Here is a 21,019-nt window from a genome sequence, read left to right on the forward strand (position 1 = left end):
TCACACACCACACCACACACCGCACACACAAAACACACTCAGCACGCACTCACACAAAACACACAACCCACATCACACACACACACACACACAAACGCTCACATACAAACGCACACACAAATACTCACACACAAATGCACACGCACAGACTCAGAATGTTCAGAATGTTTCAGGGTAAAGTCTGTTAAGGATATTGTTACATAGCAGTCCTCTGGTTCAATCCCAGGGGCGAAAATTTTTCCAAGGATTTCCAACATTTTGGGCTTGTTACACTCTAATCTAAATTATTTTTACAGTTAGCACACATCAATTTCCATGAGCAAATGCTCTTAAAGTGGGGACACTGTAGTGCCCTGTAGACTGAAGAATGTATGGATTCATATAGTCTTATGTGGCTTTGGATACAAACATTTGCTCAGTAGCATGCATAAAACGGAGTGTCCGGTGGTGTTCGTAGGACCAGCGGTAACGTTTTCAGAGCAAGGCCTCATGGGAAGTGTAGGAATGATGGGAAACGTGTGCGTGTGTGTGTGTGCGCCCCCGCAGGTGGATCTGGACGTCACGCTGCCCGGGGAGGGGGGCAAGGACCGTCCCTTTAAGGTCAGCATAAAGTTTGTGTCGCTGGTGAGCTGGCACCTCCTCCACGAGGTCCTGACGGGCCGCAGCATGCCCGAGCCCCTGGAGCTGGACAAGCCAATCAGCACCAACCCCGTGCACGCCGTGGACGTGGTGCTGCGCCACCTGCCCTCCATGAAGTGAGTCGCCGCCCTGCTGGCCGGACCAGGGAGCACAGGTCATCAGAGGGGGGGGTTCCCAGTCTGGGCACCCCCAGAAATATGAGGGGATACGGAGGGAGAGCTTCCCTTTTTAAAGAATGTTTTTAATTTCTAAATTCTGTTAATCTCGTGTTTTAGAGCTGGTGTTTTGAACGGTAAATCCTGGACAGCAGCACTGTCTGCTGATACTGTGTGTGTGTGTGTTTGCATGTGAACGCGTAATTTAGACATCTGGTTTAAGCAGTGGTTGGCCAAGGGAGTCCACACATTGTACTGGTACACACACTCACACACACACACACACACTCCTTGGTGTATAATAGGGTAATTACAACTTATAACATTATCATCAACGATATTACATGCTAGTAAGTACAGCTCTAATGCAGCTAGATCTCATACTTGTATAGGCTGTGGCATCTCTTTTTGATCATACTTCCATGTATTAATATTAAGTGGCCATTGTGCTGCAGCCTGTGGGTAGTATTGCTTAAAGATGTCAAACCATTACCTGTTTTACTGAATTGGGTGGGGTGGGGGCGGGGGGGGCTACTCACTTTAGAGCGCTGCTGAGCTGAAAAAGCTTTGAAACCCTGGGCACATTTTCGGTCAAACTGAAAGTCCCGTGTGCTTCCCCTAAACAGCAGTACACCCGTGTATCAGCGATGCGTGCCAGCTGTTCCTCTCTGAGAGTAATCCTGGCCGGGTTATCTCTGTACGTTCTGTGTTATGTGAGCTAGCAGGAGCAGGGCCTGTGAGCTATAGCAGGAGCAGGCCCTCTATACTATCACACGCACCTGTTTGGGAGGAATTAGCTCTGTGTGACATAAGGCCTGGCGCATCTTGCTGGAAACGTCCGGAGGAGGACGTCTGTTGCTGGGCAGTTCTGTTGTCTGTGTGACATCAGCAATGGGGTGTGTTGGGCTCATGAGTTAAAACGGACTCTCTCCCCCTCTCCCCCTCTCTCTCTTCCTACAGGTACACACCTGTGGGACGTTCATTTTTCTCCGCACCGGAGGGGTACGACCACCCCCTGGGCGGGGGGCGGGAGGTGTGGTTTGGGTTCCACCAATCGGTGCGTCCTGCCATGTGGAAGATGATGCTAAACATCGACGGTGAGGCCCGACGCAAAACACCCGTCACCACCAGGGGGGGCTGTGGGGCATAAGCGGATCAAAGTGGGTGGGAAGGTGGGGGGGGGGGGCGGTCTTTGGCAGTGTGGGAACCGCTCAGGCAGTTGTCGTGGAGACGGGTGGGAACCCACTTGGCGGCCGGTTTGTGTTTGTGTGTCGGGGGGGGGGGCTTTGGGGGAGTTTAGTGAAACGAGACTGAATCTCCCTCTCTCCCCCTCTCCCCCCCCCCACTCTCTCTCTCTCTCTTCTCTTTCTGTCGTGGGGTGAAAGCAAACCTTTTGTTTGATCAGAGAGCCGGGCTGCCCCCTCTGTCTGAGAATGAACCCCCCCCTCCCCCCGCCTCTCCGTCTCAGTCTGGACTTTTCCCGCTCCTACCCGCTCGCAAATCAATGCGCTCCACGAAACGCCCCCCCCCCCACCCCCCCAGGCCAGCCGCAGCGCCTTCCTGGGAAAGGGGAGCCCAATGGGCTGAAAGTAATTCTTTTACTGCCTGTGTCTGTGAGAAAAGAGCGGGAAAGCAAACTCCCGCCCGCTACGGCCAGAGCTACAGCCAGAGCTACAGCCAGAGCTACGGCCAGAGCTACAGCCAGAGCTACAGCCAGAGCTACAGCCAGAGTTACAGCCAGAGTTACGGCCAGAGTTACAGCCAGAGCTACGGCCAGAGCTACGGCCAGAGCTACGGCCAGAGCTACGGCCAGAGCTACGGCTAGAGTTACAGCCAGAGCTACAGCCACAGCTACAGCCAGAGCTACAGCCAGAGCTACGGCCAGAGCTACGGCCAGAGCTACGGCCAGAGCTACGGCCAGGGCTACAGCCAGAGCTACGGCCAGGCTACAGCCAGAGCATGGCCAGAGCTACGGCCAGAGCTACGGCCAGAGTACGGCTAGGTACAGCCAGAGCTACAGCACAGTCAGCCAGAGTTACAGCCAGAGCTACGGCCAAGTACGGCCCGAGCTACGCAGAGCTACGGCCAGGGCTACAGCCAGAGCTACGGCCAGGGCTACAGCCAGAGCCATGGCCAGAGCTACGGCCAGAGCTACGGCCAGAGCTACGGCTAGAGTTACAGCCAGAGCTACAGCCCAGCACGCCAGAGTTTCGCGAGCTACGGCCAGAGCTACGGCAGACTACGCCAAGCTCGCCAGACTAGCAGCTACAGCCAGGCTACGGCCAGGGTACGCCAGAGCTACGGCCAGAACTACAGCCAAAGTTACAGCCAGAGCTACAGCCAGAGCTACAGCCAGAGCTACGGCCAGAGCTACGGCCAGAGCTACGGCCAGAGCTACGGCCAGAGCTACAGCCAGAGCTACGGCCAGGGCTACGGCCAGAGCTACGGCCAGAGCTACAGCCAGAGCTACGGCCAGAGCTACAGCCAGAGCCACGGCCAGAGCTACAGCTACAGCCAGAGTTACAGCCAGAGCTACAGCCAGAGCTACGGCCAGAGCTACAGCCAGAGTTACAGCCAGAGCTACGGCCAGAGTTGCAGCCAGAGCTACAGCCAGGGCTACAGCCAGCCTGTGCACATGCTCGGCACCTCCTCTCCTGTCGTACAGACACCAGTCTCTCCTGCACTGGGTCTGTACACCTCCTCTCCTCACAGACAGACACGCACACAGACACATCTCTCTCTCCTCCTGGTCTGTACACCTCCTCTCCTCACAGACAGACACGCACACAGACACATCTCTCTCTCCTCCTCCGCTTGGTCTGTACGGCCCTGGAGGCCTCACACTAATGCAGCCTGCACACTTCATAAAGTACAGAAGTGTGCGTGAGCTCCTTAAAGAACACTTTCGGAACTGATGGTGGCTAAACCCCCCCCCCCCCCACGCACGCACGCACACACACACACACACACACACACACACTCACACACACGCACTGAGCGGCTCTCCTCTCCTGTTACTTATCACTGTGAGGCTGTAATTAAATGTTATTTAGTGACACCGCTCATTCTTCTTCCCCTCGCTGATTATGTATTCTACTGGTATGTGGGTTGTGATGAGAGAGAGAGAGAGAGAGAGAGAGAGAGATTGAAACGGAGAGAGAGAGCGACGGAGATGGAAAGAGACAGATAGAGATGGAGAGACCGATCGCATGGCGGACGGATCTTGCCGCTTGCGTCATTCGTACAGCGCGGAGGTGAAGACTGCGTCGGGCGAGCAGACGTTTCAAGTGATATGTTTGGGACTTTCCTGTGCCTCGCTGTAATCCGTAGGAGGGCTGCAGAGGTGTGAACTCTGATTGGCTGGGAGATGCCCGTCTCCGCTCGTTTAGCACGTGCCCTCGCCGGGCCTGTAACCCAACCCGTCCCACGTTGCCCTGGTAACCCAGTGGGGAATTTCCATTGGCGGTTCGCTGTCCGCCGCTCGGCGCGTTTTCTGTAGCGCGGTGGCGCCGCGTGAACTGGACGCTCGCGCCCTGCGGCTCCGGCTTCCTGCGTGAACAGGAAGGAGATTTCGGTCGAGACGGCGCTCTTCGCCTTCGTCGTTTGGCCTCTCGTTCTCCCGTGTGGGCCTGTGTCCCCCTGCGCCTGATTGGCTCTTTCCGAAATGGGCGCGCGTTCGGACGGAAGTGACTGACAGCTGCCGTGTTTTCATACGGGGAGAGTGTCAGTGTGGCGAACAAGCCCCGCCCACAGGGGCGGGGGCAGCAGTGCCAGTTGGCATTCCTGATGTTCTTCCTGCTCTTTCTCTTTCAGTTCAGTTTTAGTGGAATGTATTCGCGTGACATTTTAAACTATATATAGCTGATGTGCGTTGATTGTGTTGCAACAGGGCCGAACAGTGCGCAGAAAGTAATTATGCCTCTTTCCTTTTTCTCCCTCCTTCCCTCCCTCTCTCTCTCTCTTTTTTTCATCCACAGTGTCTGCCACAGCCTTTTACAAAGCGCAGCCTGTCATCCAGTTCATGTGTGAAGTCCTGGACATCCACAACATCGACGAGCAGCCCCGCCCGCTCACCGACTCCCACCGGGTCAAGTTCACCAAAGAGATTAAAGGTGTGTGACCTGCACCTGGCCCCCGTGGGGGCGGGGAACTTCCCCTTCACCTGCCGGAACCTTCCACCTGTGTGTGTGTGTGTGTGCTTGTTTGTGTGTGTGTGAGAGTGTGTGTTTGTGTGCTTGTTTGTGTTTGTGTGTGAGTGTGTGATGTTGTGGTATGTGTGTGTGTGTGTGTGTGTGTGTGAGTGTGTGAGTGTGTGAGTGTGTGAGTGTGTGAGTGTGTGAGTGTGTGCTTGTTTGGTGTTGTGTGTCAGCAGGTGAGTGTGTGATGTGTGTAGTGGTGCCGACGTGGGTATGTGTGTGCGGTGTGCGGTGTGGGGGGTGAGTGGTGTGTGGGGGGTTAGTGCGTGAGTGGTGTGGTGTGCGGTGTACGTGTGTATGTGTGTAAGCGTGTGTGTGAGCCTGTGTGTGTGTGTGTGAGCCTGTGTGTGTGCGTGTGCGTTTGTACTGGCCTGACTGTGCCCCCTCTCTCCCCAGGTCTGAAGGTGGAGGTGACGCACTGCGGAACGATGAGGAGGAAGTACCGCGTGTGCAACGTGACCCGCCGCCCCGCCAGCCACCAGACGTGAGTCTTTTACGCGGCGGTCCAGGGGGCGGGGCCTGGGCCGGGTGGGGGCGGGGCCTTGGGTGTCGGCGGGGCCTGAAGTGGGTTCGGGGGCGGGGCTTAGGGGGCTGAGGTGGGATTCCGTGTCCTGTTTGCCCTCCGGTAGCGAGCTTTCCTGGTGAACGGGTCCCTGGCCCTCTGGAGACGGACGAGGGCGTGAAACCGAAACTAAACCGGCGTTCGGCGCGCCCGCCTCTCCAGCGGCTCCAGAAATAGGCCGTCTCTGGAGGCGCCGCGCGGCCTCTGCACAGGCATGATGGGACTTGTGCTGCACGCGACGGGGAGTTCGCGTCAGGCGTCGAACGTCGCTAGCATTTGGTCCCTTCCTCGTTGAGCGCTACGGCAGACAGACTCCCTTTCTCATTGGTTAATTTAGCTAATGCCAGTGATGCCACTGGACGTGGACTTCACCCCGCTGTTTCCTGTTTCCACTCTTCTGTTCTGAAGCGCTGTTCTGAGTCGCTGGGTTTTCTTTTCGAGTGATGACACTCCTCTCGAACTCTTTTAGCTGCCAATAAAATGTCTGAGCGCTCCCTGAGCGTTCTCAACGATAAAACGCTTTGTTAACTGAAAGGCACAAACCCGTGAATTGGCGAGAGTTTTATTTCTTGTCAGGTTTTTGTTTGGCCGTCTGTTTTTGGAAAGGTTTAATGTGTCGGGTGCAGTGCATGCGTACCGGTGCCAGGGCAGACGGAATGTTCTGGTTGCCTCTGCGGGATCGGTGAGTTTTTCTCCGGAACGTCTCGGGCGGGGCAGCTGTTAGCGACCGCGCGCCGGGCGGTCCGGACGGTCGCGGTTCATCCGGAGACCGTCCGCGTGCCAGGATTTCCCGCGGCTCTGACCGACCGCTGCGCACGCTGCAGTTCGTCTTGGGTCGGTCGATACACGCGTACATGAACAATAAAAAAAAATGACTCGATATCTGGGAAGAAATCTTGGACGGTCAGTGATTTTGGGAAAAGCTGATCAGATCAGATGCAGCTCGAGGCCTTCTCAGCCTCACCATGCGGGAGCGCCCGATTGGCCGCCGCACTGACTGTGTAGAGCACTAGCTGCAGCAGTGATTGGCCAGGCTAGGGAAGCGCAGCTTAGGCATTGGTCGGGTCCTCAGAGGGGACGGGGTTTGCGGAAGCGTGACTCGGCTGACGCCTGACGCTCACTTCCTCTTTGGCGATTCAGTCCCGCCCCCCGCGTCTCCGTTTACTTTCAAACTGCCGACCGCGCCTCGGACGCGCCTTCGTGTGGGGGTTGCGCGATTGGCTGGAAAGCGCTTGCCTTGCGCTGAGAAGTGGGCGGGGCTACGGCTGCGGGCTCTGCTGCTCTTTGCCGGGTCCGTCGCCGGGGGTTACGGGGCCTGCTGTGTGGGAGTTTTCCTGGGAATGAACCTGGAAAAGCTGCAGTTTTCCAGGCTGCGGGGCTGCTTTGGAAATGCAGCTCAGCTGGAGTCTGCAGTCCCACACCGAGGGCTCACACACGCTTTTCAGCTTCAGGGTGAATTTAACGCAAAGCAAGGTGCCATTTTTGAGCAGCAGTTTGGTAGCGAATGTGCTGCAGTTTTTCTTCAAAGCATTTGTGCGTTTTACCGGAACTGCCAGCAGCACTAATTTTCTCACACAAAACACCACCCAAATATAATGTGTTTGTGGATTTCCTAATCGGGGTTTTGCTTGCCTGCCTAGCAGTAGTCTGTGTGAAGTGTTCTTGGGATAGCTTAGCCCACACGGCTAATGGTTGGCTGCTGAATTGTGATGCGATAGGTTCTGTGTGAATGCTGAAAAGTGATGTGATTGGTTCTGTTTGCTGAATTGTGATGCGATAGGTTCCGTTTGCTGAATTGTGATGCGATTGGTTCTGTGTGAACGCTGAAAGGTGATGCGATTGGTTCTGTGTGAACACTGAAAGGTGATGTGATTGGTTCTGTGTGAACGCTGAAAGGTGATGCGATTGGTTCCGTTTGCTGAATTGTGATGCGATAGGTTCTGTTTGCTGAAAGGTGATGCGATAGGTTCTGTGTGACTACTGAATTGTGATGTGATAGGTTCTGTGTGAACGCTGAAAGGTGATGCGATTGGTTCTGTGTGAACGCTGAAAGGTGATGCGATAGGTTCTGTGTGAACGCTGAAAGGTGATGGGGTCCGTTGTGGCGGTGAGGACTGGGCGGGGCTAAGCGGGTGATGTCAGGCTGAGCCCCCTGCTCTCTGTCCGCGCCACAGGTTCCCCCTGCAGCTGGAGAACGGGCAGACGGTGGAGCGCACCGTGGCGCAGTATTTCAGAGAGAAGTACAACCTGCAGCTCAAGTACCCTCACCTGCCCTGCCTACAGGTGGGCCAGGAGCAGAAACACACCTACCTGCCGCTCGAGGTGAGGACACGCCCAAAAACAAACCCTGCGTCAAACCTTTAAAAAACACGACCGTGCTGAACGGCTTTCACGTGACCGGAATTTGAGTGTTTCATTTTCACAGAAGCAGAAAAGTTCAGCTCTCTTCCCTCCTCTCCTCAGGTGTGTAACATCGTAGCGGGGCAGCGCTGTATCAAGAAACTGACCGATAATCAGACCTCCACCATGATCAAAGCCACAGCGCGCTCCGCACCCGACCGACAGGAGGAGATCAGCCGGCTGGTGAGTGGAGAGCCCCACCTGGTGGCCGGAGGTTGCCTTGCGCCTCCTCCTCCACCGCTCATTTCCACTGAATCAAGATGGCTCAAGGGCACTTTGACTGAGTAGCCCAATATCTAGTCTTGCTAATCAGTATTCAAGAATTGGTCTCGGAAAGGGACTTAATTTTGGACAGAGCAGCCTGAAATCACAGCTGTGACTGAGTCAACTTCTCTAAATGGTATCAGTGACCCGTAAGCGATGGGGCGTCCTGCGTCCTCACGCACACGTAGCTACTGAGCGCGTGCGCTCCCCGCGGTCTCCCTGGAGACCGGGCTGTGATGGTCCCCGCGCTTAGCGGGTTTTTTTTAGTGGGACTTTTAGAACGCCACCTTTAAAACGAGCTCCGCCCTCTTCTCCCCCGTCCGCTCAGGTGCGCAGTGCCAACTACGAGGCGGACCCGTTCGTGCAGGAGTTCCAGTTCAAGGTCCGGGACGAGATGGCCCACGTGACGGGGCGCGTCTTACCTGCGCCCATGCTGCAGTACGGGGGCAGGGTGAGCACAGAACACTTTATGGTACCCTTCTTTTCAATCCCGCCCATACCGCCGCCTCCGCTCGAGTGGCCATCTCTCTCTCTCTCTCTCTCTCTTTCACACACACACACACACACACACACTCTCTCTTTCACACACACACACACACACACCTCTCTTTCACACACACACACTCACACCTCTCTCTCTTCTCTCACACACACACACACACACACACACACACACTCACTCTCTCTCTCTCTTCACACACATACACACACACATTCACACTCTCTCTCTCTCACACACACACAAAACCTCTCTCTCTCTCTCTCTCTCTCTCTCTCTTTTACACACACACACACACCTCTCTCTCTCTCTCTCTCTCTCTTCTCTACCTACACACACACATCTCTCTCTCTCTCTCTCTCTCTCTTCTCACACACACCTCTCTCCTCTCTCTCCTCCTCTCTCTCTCTCTCTCTCTCTCTCACCACCCCCTCCCACACACACACACACACACACACTACCCCCACAACACACACACACACACACACACACTCTCTTTCTCTCTCTCTCTGTCTCTCTCTCTTACACACACACACTCTCTCTCTCTCTCTCTTACACACACACACACACACACACTCTCTGCCACACACATTCTCTATCTCTCACACATTCTCTCTGTCTTTCTTTGAAATTCACATTCTCTCTCACACTCTGTCTCTCACTTTTTAAAATTCAAATTCTCTCTCTCTCTCTCTCTCTCTCTCTCAATTCAGTTCAATTCAATATGCTTTATTGGCAGGAAATACACGTAGTAGATATTGCCAAAGCAAACAAGAAACATATAAAATAAAGTAGTATAACAGTGCAGGTAATGCATGAACGATAATTAATGCAGTTACAATTACAATCAGAGATTCAAGTAAAACGAATAATATGAAATAGTAGTAATAATGGTATTTTGAATCTCTCAAATACATTAGTATCTCTCTCTCTCTCTCTCTCTCTCTCTCTCTCTTTCTGTCTCTGAGTGATTAACACACTGCTTCGCTGTTTGTATTCTTGTTGTGGATTAATCTCACAACTGTTACTTTTCTGAAGTGCAGTTGTCACCAGTTAGAATAAATAAGGCATGTTTTGCGTGTGTGCGTGTGTGTATGCGTACGTGTGTGTGAGACTGTGTGTTCACACAACTGCTTTTACGTGAGCCCCATTCGATAAATGAATTATTTCTAGATTTAGCTTTGTATTCCACGTTATAAGTATAAAGTATAAGTATAAGTCCTGTAGAAGTAGGTAATGGAGAAGTACAGTCTGAAAGTGATGAGCTTCACTCATTACTGTTCAGCCTTCTAACCCTGTGTATTCTTATCTTGATCGGTACATGAATAGAGGAGTTTCACTTATTAGTGTACTTTTTTGAGAAGCAGCAGAGTTCCAGCTAGTTGCATTAGTTTGATGTATCTCTGTTTTATCTCCCTTTGTGTGAGCCGTTTCCCCTGTGTACTGATGTTAGTTCCTCACGCTTCAAAGAAATGGTTCTAAACTCGCCATTGCTGCAAATGAGGGCAACATGTTGGAAAAACTATAGTTTTCCCCCTTTTTATTGTTCTCATGTTATGTTTACACACATACTTCCTTCAGCTGAACTACATCTCCCAGCATGCCTAGCTGAGATGCTGCTCTGGTTCCATTCACCTTAAACCAATAAGAACATCATGTAGTGTAGCAGGGTGACTTCAAGCTTTAGTACACTTTATTTGTTTACCGCAATGTGATGTGTGTGTGTGTGTGTGTGTGTGACGGAAGGTGTGTGTATTTCTGTCTGTGTGTATCATTATGCATGTCTGTGTTGCTGTGTGCGTGCAAGTGTACGTGTGTGTGTCCTTGAGTGTGTGTGTGTGCTTGAGTGTGCGTGTACGCAAGTGTTTGTGTGCGTGCACGTGTGTGGGTGTGTGTTTGCGTATGTGCGTGTGTGTGCGTGCATGCATGTGTGAGTTTGTGTGCGCGTGTGCACGTATGTGTCTACGTGCGTGTATGAGTGTGTGTGTGCGTGTGTGTGTGTGCGTGCGTGTATGAGTGTGTGCGTGCGTGTATGAGTGTTTGTGTGCGTGTGTGCGTGTATGACTGTGTGTGCGTGCGTGTATGAGTGTGTGCGTGCTTGTGTGTATTTCGGCACCCCCTGCAGCAGACCAACCCCACCTTGTCGTTGCAGAACCGGACGGTGGCCACGCCCAGCCACGGCGTGTGGGACATGCGCGGAAAGCAGTTCCACACGGGCGTGGAGATCAAGATGTGGGCCATCGCCTGCTTCGCCACGCAGAGGCAGTGCAGAGAGGAGATCTTAAAGTGAGAGCGCCCCCTGCTGTCCCCTCCACAAAACGCCCTCACCGCGACCTCGCTCCTCCACCCCGCGTCTTTCCTTCCTCCACCCCCTCTCCCCTACCACCCCGTCCTGCCCCCACCTTCTCATGAGCCTCTGTCCGTCCTCAAGCGTCTCGATCATCAGCACTGTACTGTAGATGCAATTCGTCGGTCTAGAATCCCCCCCATCCCCCATCCCCCATCCTGTCCGCCGCGGCTAACTGAGTCCCAGAGAAAGATGGCGGACTGGACCGTCGGTGCAGCCTCGGTAACGCTGAGGGACCCGCCTCGTTAGTCTGGGGAGGAGAGGAGCCGCCATCTTACCCCGTGTCATTCGCTCACTCCAGCTCCCTCCCAGGGGCGATCAACTGCCAATAACCGCCAGCCGCGGGACGTTCTCACAAACCCCGCCCAGCCCTGTAAAAACCCACCGCCATGCTTATTTCACGAGTGACTGCAGGCAGCCGGATGGGGAACATCAGCCTTCATTAAGTCGCTGTGTTTTATTATACCAGCTCTACATAACCGCCAAAGCCATGGCGCGGGTGTGTTTGATGTTAGCAGGTACCAGACAGATACCAGATTTGCCACTGCCTTGATTAAAAAGCTTCATTTTGATAGTTGTTCTTACGGGTTCAGTGTACCCCTGCCCTGAGTCCGTGCTCAGCCTTTTTTCTGAAGCTGCCTCCTTCCGGACCTGTTTATCTATATCAAAAGGAATAAGGCCAGATTGGCTTAGTGGTCCTTGCTGGTCTTGATTGGTTAATTGGGTCGCCTAATGAGGAACCCCGTCTGTTTGATCTACAGTCTGTGACGCAGTGGCCGTCTCTCTGCCGCCCTCTCTCTCTCTCTCTCTCCCTGCCTTCATCCCTCGCTCCCTTCGTCCGCTCCGCAGGGGTTTCACGGACCAGCTGCGGAAGATCTCTAAGGATGCTGGGATGCCCATCCAGGGCCAGCCGTGCTTCTGTAAATACGCGCAGGGTGCAGACAGCGTGGAGCCCATGTTCAGGCACCTGAAGAACACCTACTCTGGGCTGCAGCTCATCATCGTCATCCTGCCCGGCAAGACGCCGGTCTATGGTACTTATTTTGCTAAAGTATCTAAGGTTCTTTTTTTGCAAAAGTGCTGATTATTTTATAAAAGTGTCTATGGTAATTATGGTACAAAGAGTCTATGGTAAATTCTACAAAAGCATCTATGGTACTTATTTCATAATAGCGTCTATGGTACTTGTTTTAGAAAAGTGTCTATGGTACCTATTTTACTAACGTGTGTATGGTACTTATTTCACAAAAGTGTCTGTGGCACTTATCTCACAAAAGCGTCTGTGCTACTTATTTTACAAAAATATCTATGGTACTTGTTTTACAAAAGCATCTTTAGTACTGATTTTTACAATAGGATCTATGGTATTTTTTTTTCAAAAGTGTCTATGGTACTTACTTAAAAAAAAGAAGAAAAAAGAGTATGTTTGTTATAGCAGAGTTTTTCACATTCCTTCTCTCCCTGTGCCCCCCAGCGGAGGTGAAGCGGGTGGGGGACACTCTCCTGGGAATGGCCACTCAGTGCGTCCAGGTGAAGAACGTGGTGAAGACCTCTCCCCAGACCCTCTCCAACCTCTGTCCTCAAGGATCAACCCAGTCAAGCGTGGGTCGCGGCATCACTACATCTGATGCCACACAGCGTGTGAGTGTCGGGATCCTGCTCTTGGTATAACCAGCTTTTGTGTGGTGTGTGTGGTGTGTGTGTGTGTGTGTGGTGGTGGTGTGGTGTGTGTGTGGTGTGTGTTGTGTTGTGTGTGGTGTGTGTGTGTGTGTGTGTTGTGTGTGTGTGTGTGTGTGTGTGTTGTTGTGTGGTGTGTGTGTGGTGTGTGTGTGTGTGTGGTGTGTGTGTGTGTGTGTGTGTTGTGTGTGTGTGTGTGTGTGTGTGTGTGTGTGTGTGTGTGTGGTGTGTGGTGGTGTGTGTGTGTGTGTGTGTGTGTGTGTTGTGTGTGTGTGTGGTGTGTGTTGTGTTGTGTGTGTGTGTGTTGTGTGTGGTGTGTGTGCTGTGTGTGCTGTGTGTGTGTGTGTGTGTGTTGTGTGTGTTGTGTGTGTTGTGTTGTGTGTGGTGCGTGTGGTGTGTGTGTGTGTGTGTCGCAGTTGATACCGATGTGATGAAAGTAAGAGCATTACGATCCTCTCGTTGCTGGCGTGTGGTTTGGGTGTTTTTGGGTGGGTACTCTTAAAGCAGAATGACGGGTTTGTTTTTCCTCACTGACTCCTCTCTCTTTCTCCCCAGGCCTTCAGTGTTCCAGCAGCCGGTGATCTTCCTGGGGGCCGACGTGACCCACCCCCCTGCGGGAGACGGGAAGAAGCCCTCCATCGCAGCGGTAAGACCTCTCTCTCTCTCCCTCTCTTTCTCCCTCTCTTCCTCTCCCTCTCTCCTTCATGCACTGCAGAGGTGCCGGCCTGTTTGATGGTGTCATTATTTAAAATGCACACACCTGCTTTCCCGTCTGTGGTTTACTCACTGAAAGCAGAAGTGTTAAAGTGTCTGTCCATGACTCCCACCACTCTACTGAAACAACATTTCCCACAATCCTTTGAAATCGGTGAAAATGTCTGAAAGCCGTGGAAATGCCCCAGGAGGCATTCAGTCATCCTGCTTTCTGTGGAAGTTCAGGGGAAATCACCCGTTTTGAAAAACGAAAATGCATCAGTTTTTCTTTCCAGCTCAATAGCTTGATGCCTCTTACTGGAAGCGGTGCATTATCAGTGTGCTGGCAGTGCTAACACACTGACTGGTTTGGACAGTAATTGCACTACTAAAAGTCTTTCTAGACACAAAATAGGAAAAACTGAATAAGAAATAATCATGAAATGTAACAGTTTCCCTTAAAATACCTGTTCATTTTGCTGTAGTATAGGACAGTAGCTCACCCATAGCTCAAGGTAACGCTGACTATTGTATACAAACAAGAAAAAATCCTAACTGAAGGCTAACTGAAGATTTTCTGATTCGTTATTTTTTTGTTTTGAAAAGTATTGGAGTAACATAGATGTAAGTTGGATGGGAAAACCATGTGGTTGGTTGCTTGGTAACACCTGTGTTGTCCCGTCCTCTTTTCTCTCGGTGTGTGCATGTGTGGTGCTGTGTCTGTGCTGTGTGTGCTGTGCGCGTTGTGTGCGTCTGTGCGGCTGGTGGTTGGGGTGTTGTGTGTGTGTGTGTGTGTGTGTGTGTGTGTGTGTGTCTGCATGCACTCACTTGCTCGCTCCTCGCCCTCAGGTGGTGGGCAGTATGGACGCTCATCCCAGTCGTTACTGTGCTACGGTGCGGGTCCAGAGGCCCAGACAGGAGGTCATTCAGGACCTGGCATCCATGGTCCGGGAGCTGCTGATCCAGTTCTACAAGTCCACCCGCTACAAGCCCACACGCATCATCTTCTACCGGGACGGGGTGTCCGAGGGCCAGTTCAGACAGGTCAGTCTGGCCGAACGTGCCCCTCTCCCTGTTTCTGAGACCAGCGTTAAGCCAGCGGTCCTGGAGGTCTGGTCTATGTGCTGGTTTTTGTTCCAACCAATTACCTGTTTTAGATCTGACAGCTCTGTGAGCTATGCTGGTGCACTACTGTACTTGAGCACAGTAACATATTTAGGATGCACCTGCAGTCTGTGGCTGCAGCTGGTGCTTATACTAATGACAGATCATGATATGATTGAGATTATTAAATTATTAAGAGCACAAAATCCTGGAACAAATCAGCCCTCGTTGTGCACCCCTGCTCTAGACCTTAACGTCCAGAATCAAGCGCATTTTTTGGCAAATGGGACGTTACTTCCCGCTGTCCTGTCTCTGTGCGTTTCCGACTCTGACCTGTATTTGACTCTGACTCTTTGACTCTGACACTGACTCTGACTCTGACTCTTTGACTCTGACTCTGACTCTTTGACTCTGACTCTGACTCTGACTCTTTGACTCTGACTCTGACTCTGTCTCTGACTCTTTGACTCTGACTCTTTGACTCTGACTCTTGCATGGTCCAGGTGCTTTACTACGAGCTGCTGGCGATTCGCGAGGCCTGTATCAGTCTGGAGAAAGAGTACCAGCCGGGCATCACCTACATCGTGGTGCAGAAGCGCCACCACACCCGCCTCTTCTGTGCCGACCGCAACGAAAGGGTGAGCGCCATTCTCTCTCACTTATTCTCTCACTCTTTCACTCGCTCGTTCATTCACTCATTCACACTAACTCACTCACTCATTCACACTGACACTCACTCACTCACTTTCTCACTCCCTCTCTCATTCACTCACTCACACTGACACTCACTCACTCACTCACCACCACTCACTCACTCACTATCCTCACTCCCCACCCTCTCACACACTCACTCACACTGACACTCACTCACTCACTCACTCACTCACTCACACTGACACTCACTCACTCACTCACCCACTCACTCACTCACTCACTCACTCACCCACTCACCCACCCACCCACTCACTCACTCACTCACTCACTCTCACTCACTCACACTGACACTGCATCACTCACCCACTCACCCACCACTCACTCACACTGACACTCACCACCCACTCACCCATACCTACCCACCACCCACTCACTCACTCACTCCTCACTCACTCACTCACCACACCACTCTCACCTCACTCACTACTCACTCACTCACCACTCACCACTCACTCACCACTCACCCACCCACACTACCACTCACTGACACTCACTCACTCACTCACTCACTCACTCACTGACACTCACTCACTCACTCACACTGACACTCACTCACTCAGCAGTGGTTGCATTAATGCAGGATTCTGCCTTTTTTACCCATAAAAAAGAGGCAGAATGCAGGAGTAAAATACACTGCATTTTTACAGCAGGCTGCGGCCCAGACCTGAACTACGACAGAGTAACTGCGCCTGTTTCTTTGAGCCGGTTGTCTTTTGGTGTCTGACATTTGTATTGTTTATCGATCGTAATGTTTACACAGACGTCCGTAGCACTGTGACATTCGGAGAGCGCTTGATTTGAACGAAATGTCAAAAACAAGATGTCACATACAACAACAACAAAATTTTAAAATCAAAACCGTTACTGCTTGCATTAAAAAGGAGGCTAGTAATGCTGCAGTAAGGCCTGTATAAAGAAGTGCTTTCTGAGCTAGTAAGTCAAAATGATATAGCTGAAAGCATCATGGCCGCCACTAAAGGTGCTGTCTTGTGTGTTAACGCACTGTTAATGTTTGTCACTAGGCTCCTAAGTAAAAATAAATAAATAAAAAATCAAGTTTGTTTATGAAAATTGTTGGCCTTTTGAAGTTTGTTCAGCCGGTGATTTTCTGTCTGTGTTGAAGGCGTGCTATAGTGCAGGATGCTTGATGGTGTTTAAAGTTTTCTGCTCTTGTTTGTGTACATCTCAGCCGGCAGATTATGATTTGGCTATTTCCCCGTAATCAGGTCGAGTTGCGCCCGTTGATTAGGGCTGATATGTTGCGCCCGTGAAGAGCAGACACATGCTAATTGGGGGGGGGGGTGTTTTGTTGTTTGTGTGGGTTCACGCAAAGCCTGTGCTCTTCTTGTTGTGTGCTTAGTCTTGCTGTAATATTGATTTAAGAAAGAAAAACCTGTTTACATGATTGTGTTTTTGGCAGAAACGTACGGCGACAGTTAGAATAGTTCAACCGATGATGACCGCGTTGCCGTTAGGAGAACAGCGGCGTCGTGTGATTGGCTCTGAGGTGCACTGGGGCGGAGCATAGCGTCTGTGGAGAATGTGCTCTGGAAAAGCTTACCTAGTCGGCCTACACACATTTTCGCAGGCCTGCCCAAAAATTCATTTCTGGCTACGGCGCTGTACCTTGCGCAAGGATTAAATAGAAAAAGAAACCGTTCCCAGGGTTTTTATTATTAGCCTGTGTGCCAAGAATGTCTGTTTGATCAGAGCGCCAAAATATTATTTGTAGCTCATTTAATCCCGCTTCTGTAACCAGTGTCATAATAAAATTATGAACGGCATACCATTTATTGTGCTGTTATTGTAAGTTGGCATATTATGGCAACAAAATCTATTTTTATCTGAACGCAAGGGAATGGGCATAAAACGCAGATTTTGAAATGTACTGCAGCATTCCATGGACTAGCACAGCCATTGCTCGCTCGTACAGTCACTCAGTCACTCGGTCACTCGGTCACTCGGTCACTCGGTCACTCGTTCACTCATTCACTCATTCACTCAGTCACTCAGTCACTCATTCACTCATTCACTCGGTCACTCGTTCACTCGTTCACTCATTCACTCATTCACTCAGTCACTCAGTCACTCATTCACTCATTCACTCATTCACTCAGTCACTCAGTCACTCAGTCACTCGTTCACTCGTTCACTCATTCACTCATTCACTCATTCACTCAGTCACTCAGCCACTCGTTCACTCGTTCACTCGTTCACTCAGTCACTCATTCACTCAGTCACTCGCGATATATATATATATATGTGTGTATATTTGAGCAGACCCTGGCAGAGACGGTGTGTGTACTGTAGTTCAGCAGAAGGTAACACGCAGCAGTCGTCCTGTTCACACACCCAGGTGTCCTGTGTAGAATCACACAGTGTCTGGCGTGTCCGGTAAACACTCCGGCTCTGAAAAAAAGGTTGTCACTGGATCTGAAGGAAAGGTGTGAATGTTCACCCCTGGAGACGCCGCCGAACTGGGTCACCTGTCCAGGTTTCCAGCCTTCATTTCTCCTGCTCACTGATTGGTTGTGAAGGAGACGCGAGGCTCGGTGACGCGCGGGTCCGCCACTGTGATCAGTCCTGATTGGATGATTAGATGGCGTTCGAGGGAGAGGCTCCTGTATGAAGTGGCGTCGGTCGTCCTGAGGGCCAGACCGCTCTCTGCGTTCGAACGCGAACGCCGGTCCTTGTGTGGAAATGAAATCCGCCGGCGTGGGACGGGGGGGACGGGGGGGGAGAGTGTCTGTGCCCGGTGGTGAGTTTCGGAGGTCGGGTAGGGTTCAGGCATGGCTGGGCCTGTCCCGTGATGTGGTTACTTCAGTGCCGCGGTCACATTTAAATCCACTGCTCCTGGCTGCCGGTCTTAATGCCAGTCAATAACTGAGCAGGACCGAAAATGAGAATCAGGCTCCCGGGTGACTGGCCTGGAGTAAGGAAAAAGAAATAAAGCTGTGTAAAGGGCTAAATGTTAAAATCCGTTCGGCCTCTTAGAGGTGTTCAACGTGCCTCTCCCGCTCCTCCCCCCTTTGGAATACTGGCTTAATGTAAACATCTGCGATGGGGCACTTTTAATAACGCGCAGAAACATTTTACGTGGACGTGCACACGTTTGTATGTGTGTGAATGTGTTTATCGTGAAGGTTGTGCACTTCATGGAAATGTGAGCGTGTGGTTTCTTTTCGAAGTGGGCTGTTGGTTATTCCAGTGTAGTTTTCTGGTAAACAGTCATAGCAGTCGCTGTTGGAGCGGTGTTTCTGTTGCAGAACGCCCGCTTCACCTGTAGGTAGTGTGAGCGTGCCGGCGTCGTGACCCATAATCCTCTGTTTCGCAGGTCGGGCGAAGTGGAAACATTCCTGCAGGCACGACTGTGGACACGGACATCACGCACCCCTACGAGTTTGACTTTTACCTCTGCAGTCACGCAGGAATTCAGGTGAGGCCTGTCTCCCCGGGGCTCACTGCTGTGTGTGTGTGTGTGTGTGCGCGTGTGTGTGTGTGTGTCTGTGCGTGTGTGCGACCCGCATCCCTGACCAAATTCTCCCCCCTCCCCCCCATCGCAGGGCACCAGCCGCCCCTCCCACTACCACGTCCTGTGGGACGACAACTGCTTCACTGCGGACGAGTTCCAGCTGCTCACCTACCAGCTGTGCCACACCTACGTGCGCTGCACCCGCTCCGTCTCCATCCCCGCCCCCGCCTACTACGCCCACCTGGTGGCCTTCCGAGCCCGCTACCACCTGGTGGACAAAGAGCACGACAGGTGAGGGCGTGGCGCCTCCGCCCGGTTCGAGAGGTAGACGAGGAGGAGGAAGAGGAGGTCTGAGGACGGCTGCGTCTCTGCCGTGCCTTAACTAGTCTCTCCCTCCAGAATTCGAATCCAAATTTCCTTTGTCACTCTTCTGTCTCTCCCTCTTTTTCCTCTTTCTCTCCCTTTCCTCTCTTCTGCTCACTCTCCATTTCTTGCTCTCTCACTATCTCTCTCTCTCCCACCCTCTTGTCTCTCTATCTCTCTGTCTCTATCCCTCTCTCTCCTCCCTCTCGTCTCTCTGTCTCTCTCTTTCCTCTCTGGCTCTGACCTAGTGCTGTGTTACTGTCTTGCCTGAATGAGTTGGTCATGTTTTGCTGTGTTATACCCAGACTAATCTGTCTTCCACTTTCTATATCTCGCTCTCTTTCCCTCCCCCATCCCTCCCTCTCTCCCCCTCTCTCTCCCTCCTCCACTCTCTCTCTCCAGTGCGGAGGGCAGCCACGTTTCGGGGCAGAGTAACGGGCGGGACCCCCAGGCTCTGGCTAAGGCCGTGCAGATTCACCACGACACCTTACGCACCATGTACTTCGCCTGAGAGTCCTCCCATACCCCCCCACACCCCCCCCCCCCCGACCCCCCCGACCCCCGACCCCCCCACACGCCTGCGTGTCCAACCAGGGCCAGTTGCCACCGGAGGGGGGGGGGGGGGCGGAGCTTGATCCATACCTGACACTGTGCAGAGGGAGGAGGGGCCAGCCTGGACCGGGCCTGAGGATGCAAACCCGCTTTCTGACAAAACAAACTAACGAAACGAAACGAAACGAAGCGAAACAAAAAAGGAACACGGCGCTATTATGCAATATGAAACCAGCCAACCGCTTTTCGGCACCTCCCCCACCGCGCCCCCCCTCCCTGCCCTCCCTCCCCGCCCGCTTGCCCCTCCCCATACCCAAACCCCAACTCTCCTTCTGTCAGTTCTTTTGCTGTCCAGAAGGTGGCGCTTCTGTTGTCTTTTTTTGTTTTGTTTTGTTTTTTTAATCCCAAGGTGTTTGTTTTTAAAAATGGGGGGAAAACCCTTCTTTCCAGATCTTTCTCCTCCGAGCCTTTACCTCAACAGTTTTAATGGCAGCGCTCCGACTTTTCCCCCTCTTGTTTTAATTTTTTTTTTTGTTCTGTTCTTTCTGAGAAAAAGAGAGAGCGAGAAAGCTGAAAAGAAACGGGAAAAATCACGTGTTTTTGGGGGCTGGTTCAGAGAAAGCTGCCCCCCGCCCACCTGTCCCCCCGTTCGGTGAGCTTGTGGGCGTTTGTTTCCAGACGTTGCGCAGACGGGCGCTCGGTCGTCCAAACTGCCGCTGGCCCGCCGGGTCTGGCCCAGCCAATCGGCTGCGCGCGTCTGCCCGGGCGTGCACGTGTGTATGTGCACGCTCCTGCGCGCGCTTCTGTAAGGTTCTGTCCGTGTCATAAGAGGCCTGCACTCTGATGTTTCCCATCGTTGACCCACCCCCCACGGTCCAGCCAATCCCACAATCCCCTGCGCACACACACAAAAAAACACGTTTCCTGTTTCTTTTCCTCTCTCCTCATTTTCAGCCAATGGTGACTTAACAGTGTGAGAGTGTCAATGGAGTGACAAACCAATTTCCGCAGACAAGGCGAAGCAAAACCAAGGGGGGGTGGGGTGGGGTGGGGGTGGGGGAGTGGGATGGGGAGGCAGGGAGGGGATGGTAGAGGGGGGGGGGGGGGGGTGTTTACGAGTAAGTTATTGTGAGCACAGTGCCACCCGTAGGCCACAAGGTGTAAGTGCTCTTTTTGCGAACAGCCACTGAAGCCTTCCTTAGCATTTGGGGGGGGGGGTGGTAGGGGGGGATGCAAGTCGCGTGATTCTTACACTGTTTCACGGCGACTGAAGAAGTGCCACGTCCACAGAGTGGTGCACGCTGGTGTTTAGTAATAATATAAACCAGGGGAAGACTGAACACTTCCCTGTCCGAGCTTTCACCACAACATTGCAATGTGAT

The 21,019-nt window shown here is 52.4% G+C and overlaps 1 protein-coding gene across 1 annotated transcript in view; it reads left to right on the forward strand.

The window, feature by feature from the left end:
- The window catches only part of ago3a (argonaute RISC catalytic component 3a), a 39,345-nt gene extending 18,676 nt beyond the window's left edge, over positions 1-20,669 (forward strand). Inside the window, exons 4-19 of the mRNA XM_064296323.1 lie at positions 547-755; positions 1,755-1,891; positions 4,772-4,906; positions 5,387-5,474; positions 7,727-7,874; positions 8,016-8,135; positions 8,545-8,667; positions 10,868-11,001; positions 11,912-12,096; positions 12,537-12,657; positions 13,247-13,385; positions 14,282-14,476; positions 15,040-15,174; positions 18,585-18,686; positions 18,814-19,013; positions 19,488-20,669. Coding sequence (XP_064152393.1) covers positions 547-755; positions 1,755-1,891; positions 4,772-4,906; positions 5,387-5,474; positions 7,727-7,874; positions 8,016-8,135; positions 8,545-8,667; positions 10,868-11,001; positions 11,912-12,096; positions 12,537-12,657; positions 13,247-13,385; positions 14,282-14,476; positions 15,040-15,174; positions 18,585-18,686; positions 18,814-19,013; positions 19,488-19,596 — 2,280 coding nt within the window. The 3' untranslated portion in view covers positions 19,597-20,669. The remainder of the gene's footprint in view (positions 1-546; positions 756-1,754; positions 1,892-4,771; positions 4,907-5,386; positions 5,475-7,726; positions 7,875-8,015; positions 8,136-8,544; positions 8,668-10,867; positions 11,002-11,911; positions 12,097-12,536; positions 12,658-13,246; positions 13,386-14,281; positions 14,477-15,039; positions 15,175-18,584; positions 18,687-18,813; positions 19,014-19,487) is intronic.
- Positions 20,670-21,019: the final 350 nt, after the last annotated feature.

Source organism: Anguilla rostrata, chromosome 1, assembly GCF_018555375.3.
Source record: "Anguilla rostrata isolate EN2019 chromosome 1, ASM1855537v3, whole genome shotgun sequence".
In the NCBI taxonomy this organism is placed as follows: Eukaryota; Metazoa; Chordata; class Actinopteri; order Anguilliformes; family Anguillidae; genus Anguilla; species Anguilla rostrata.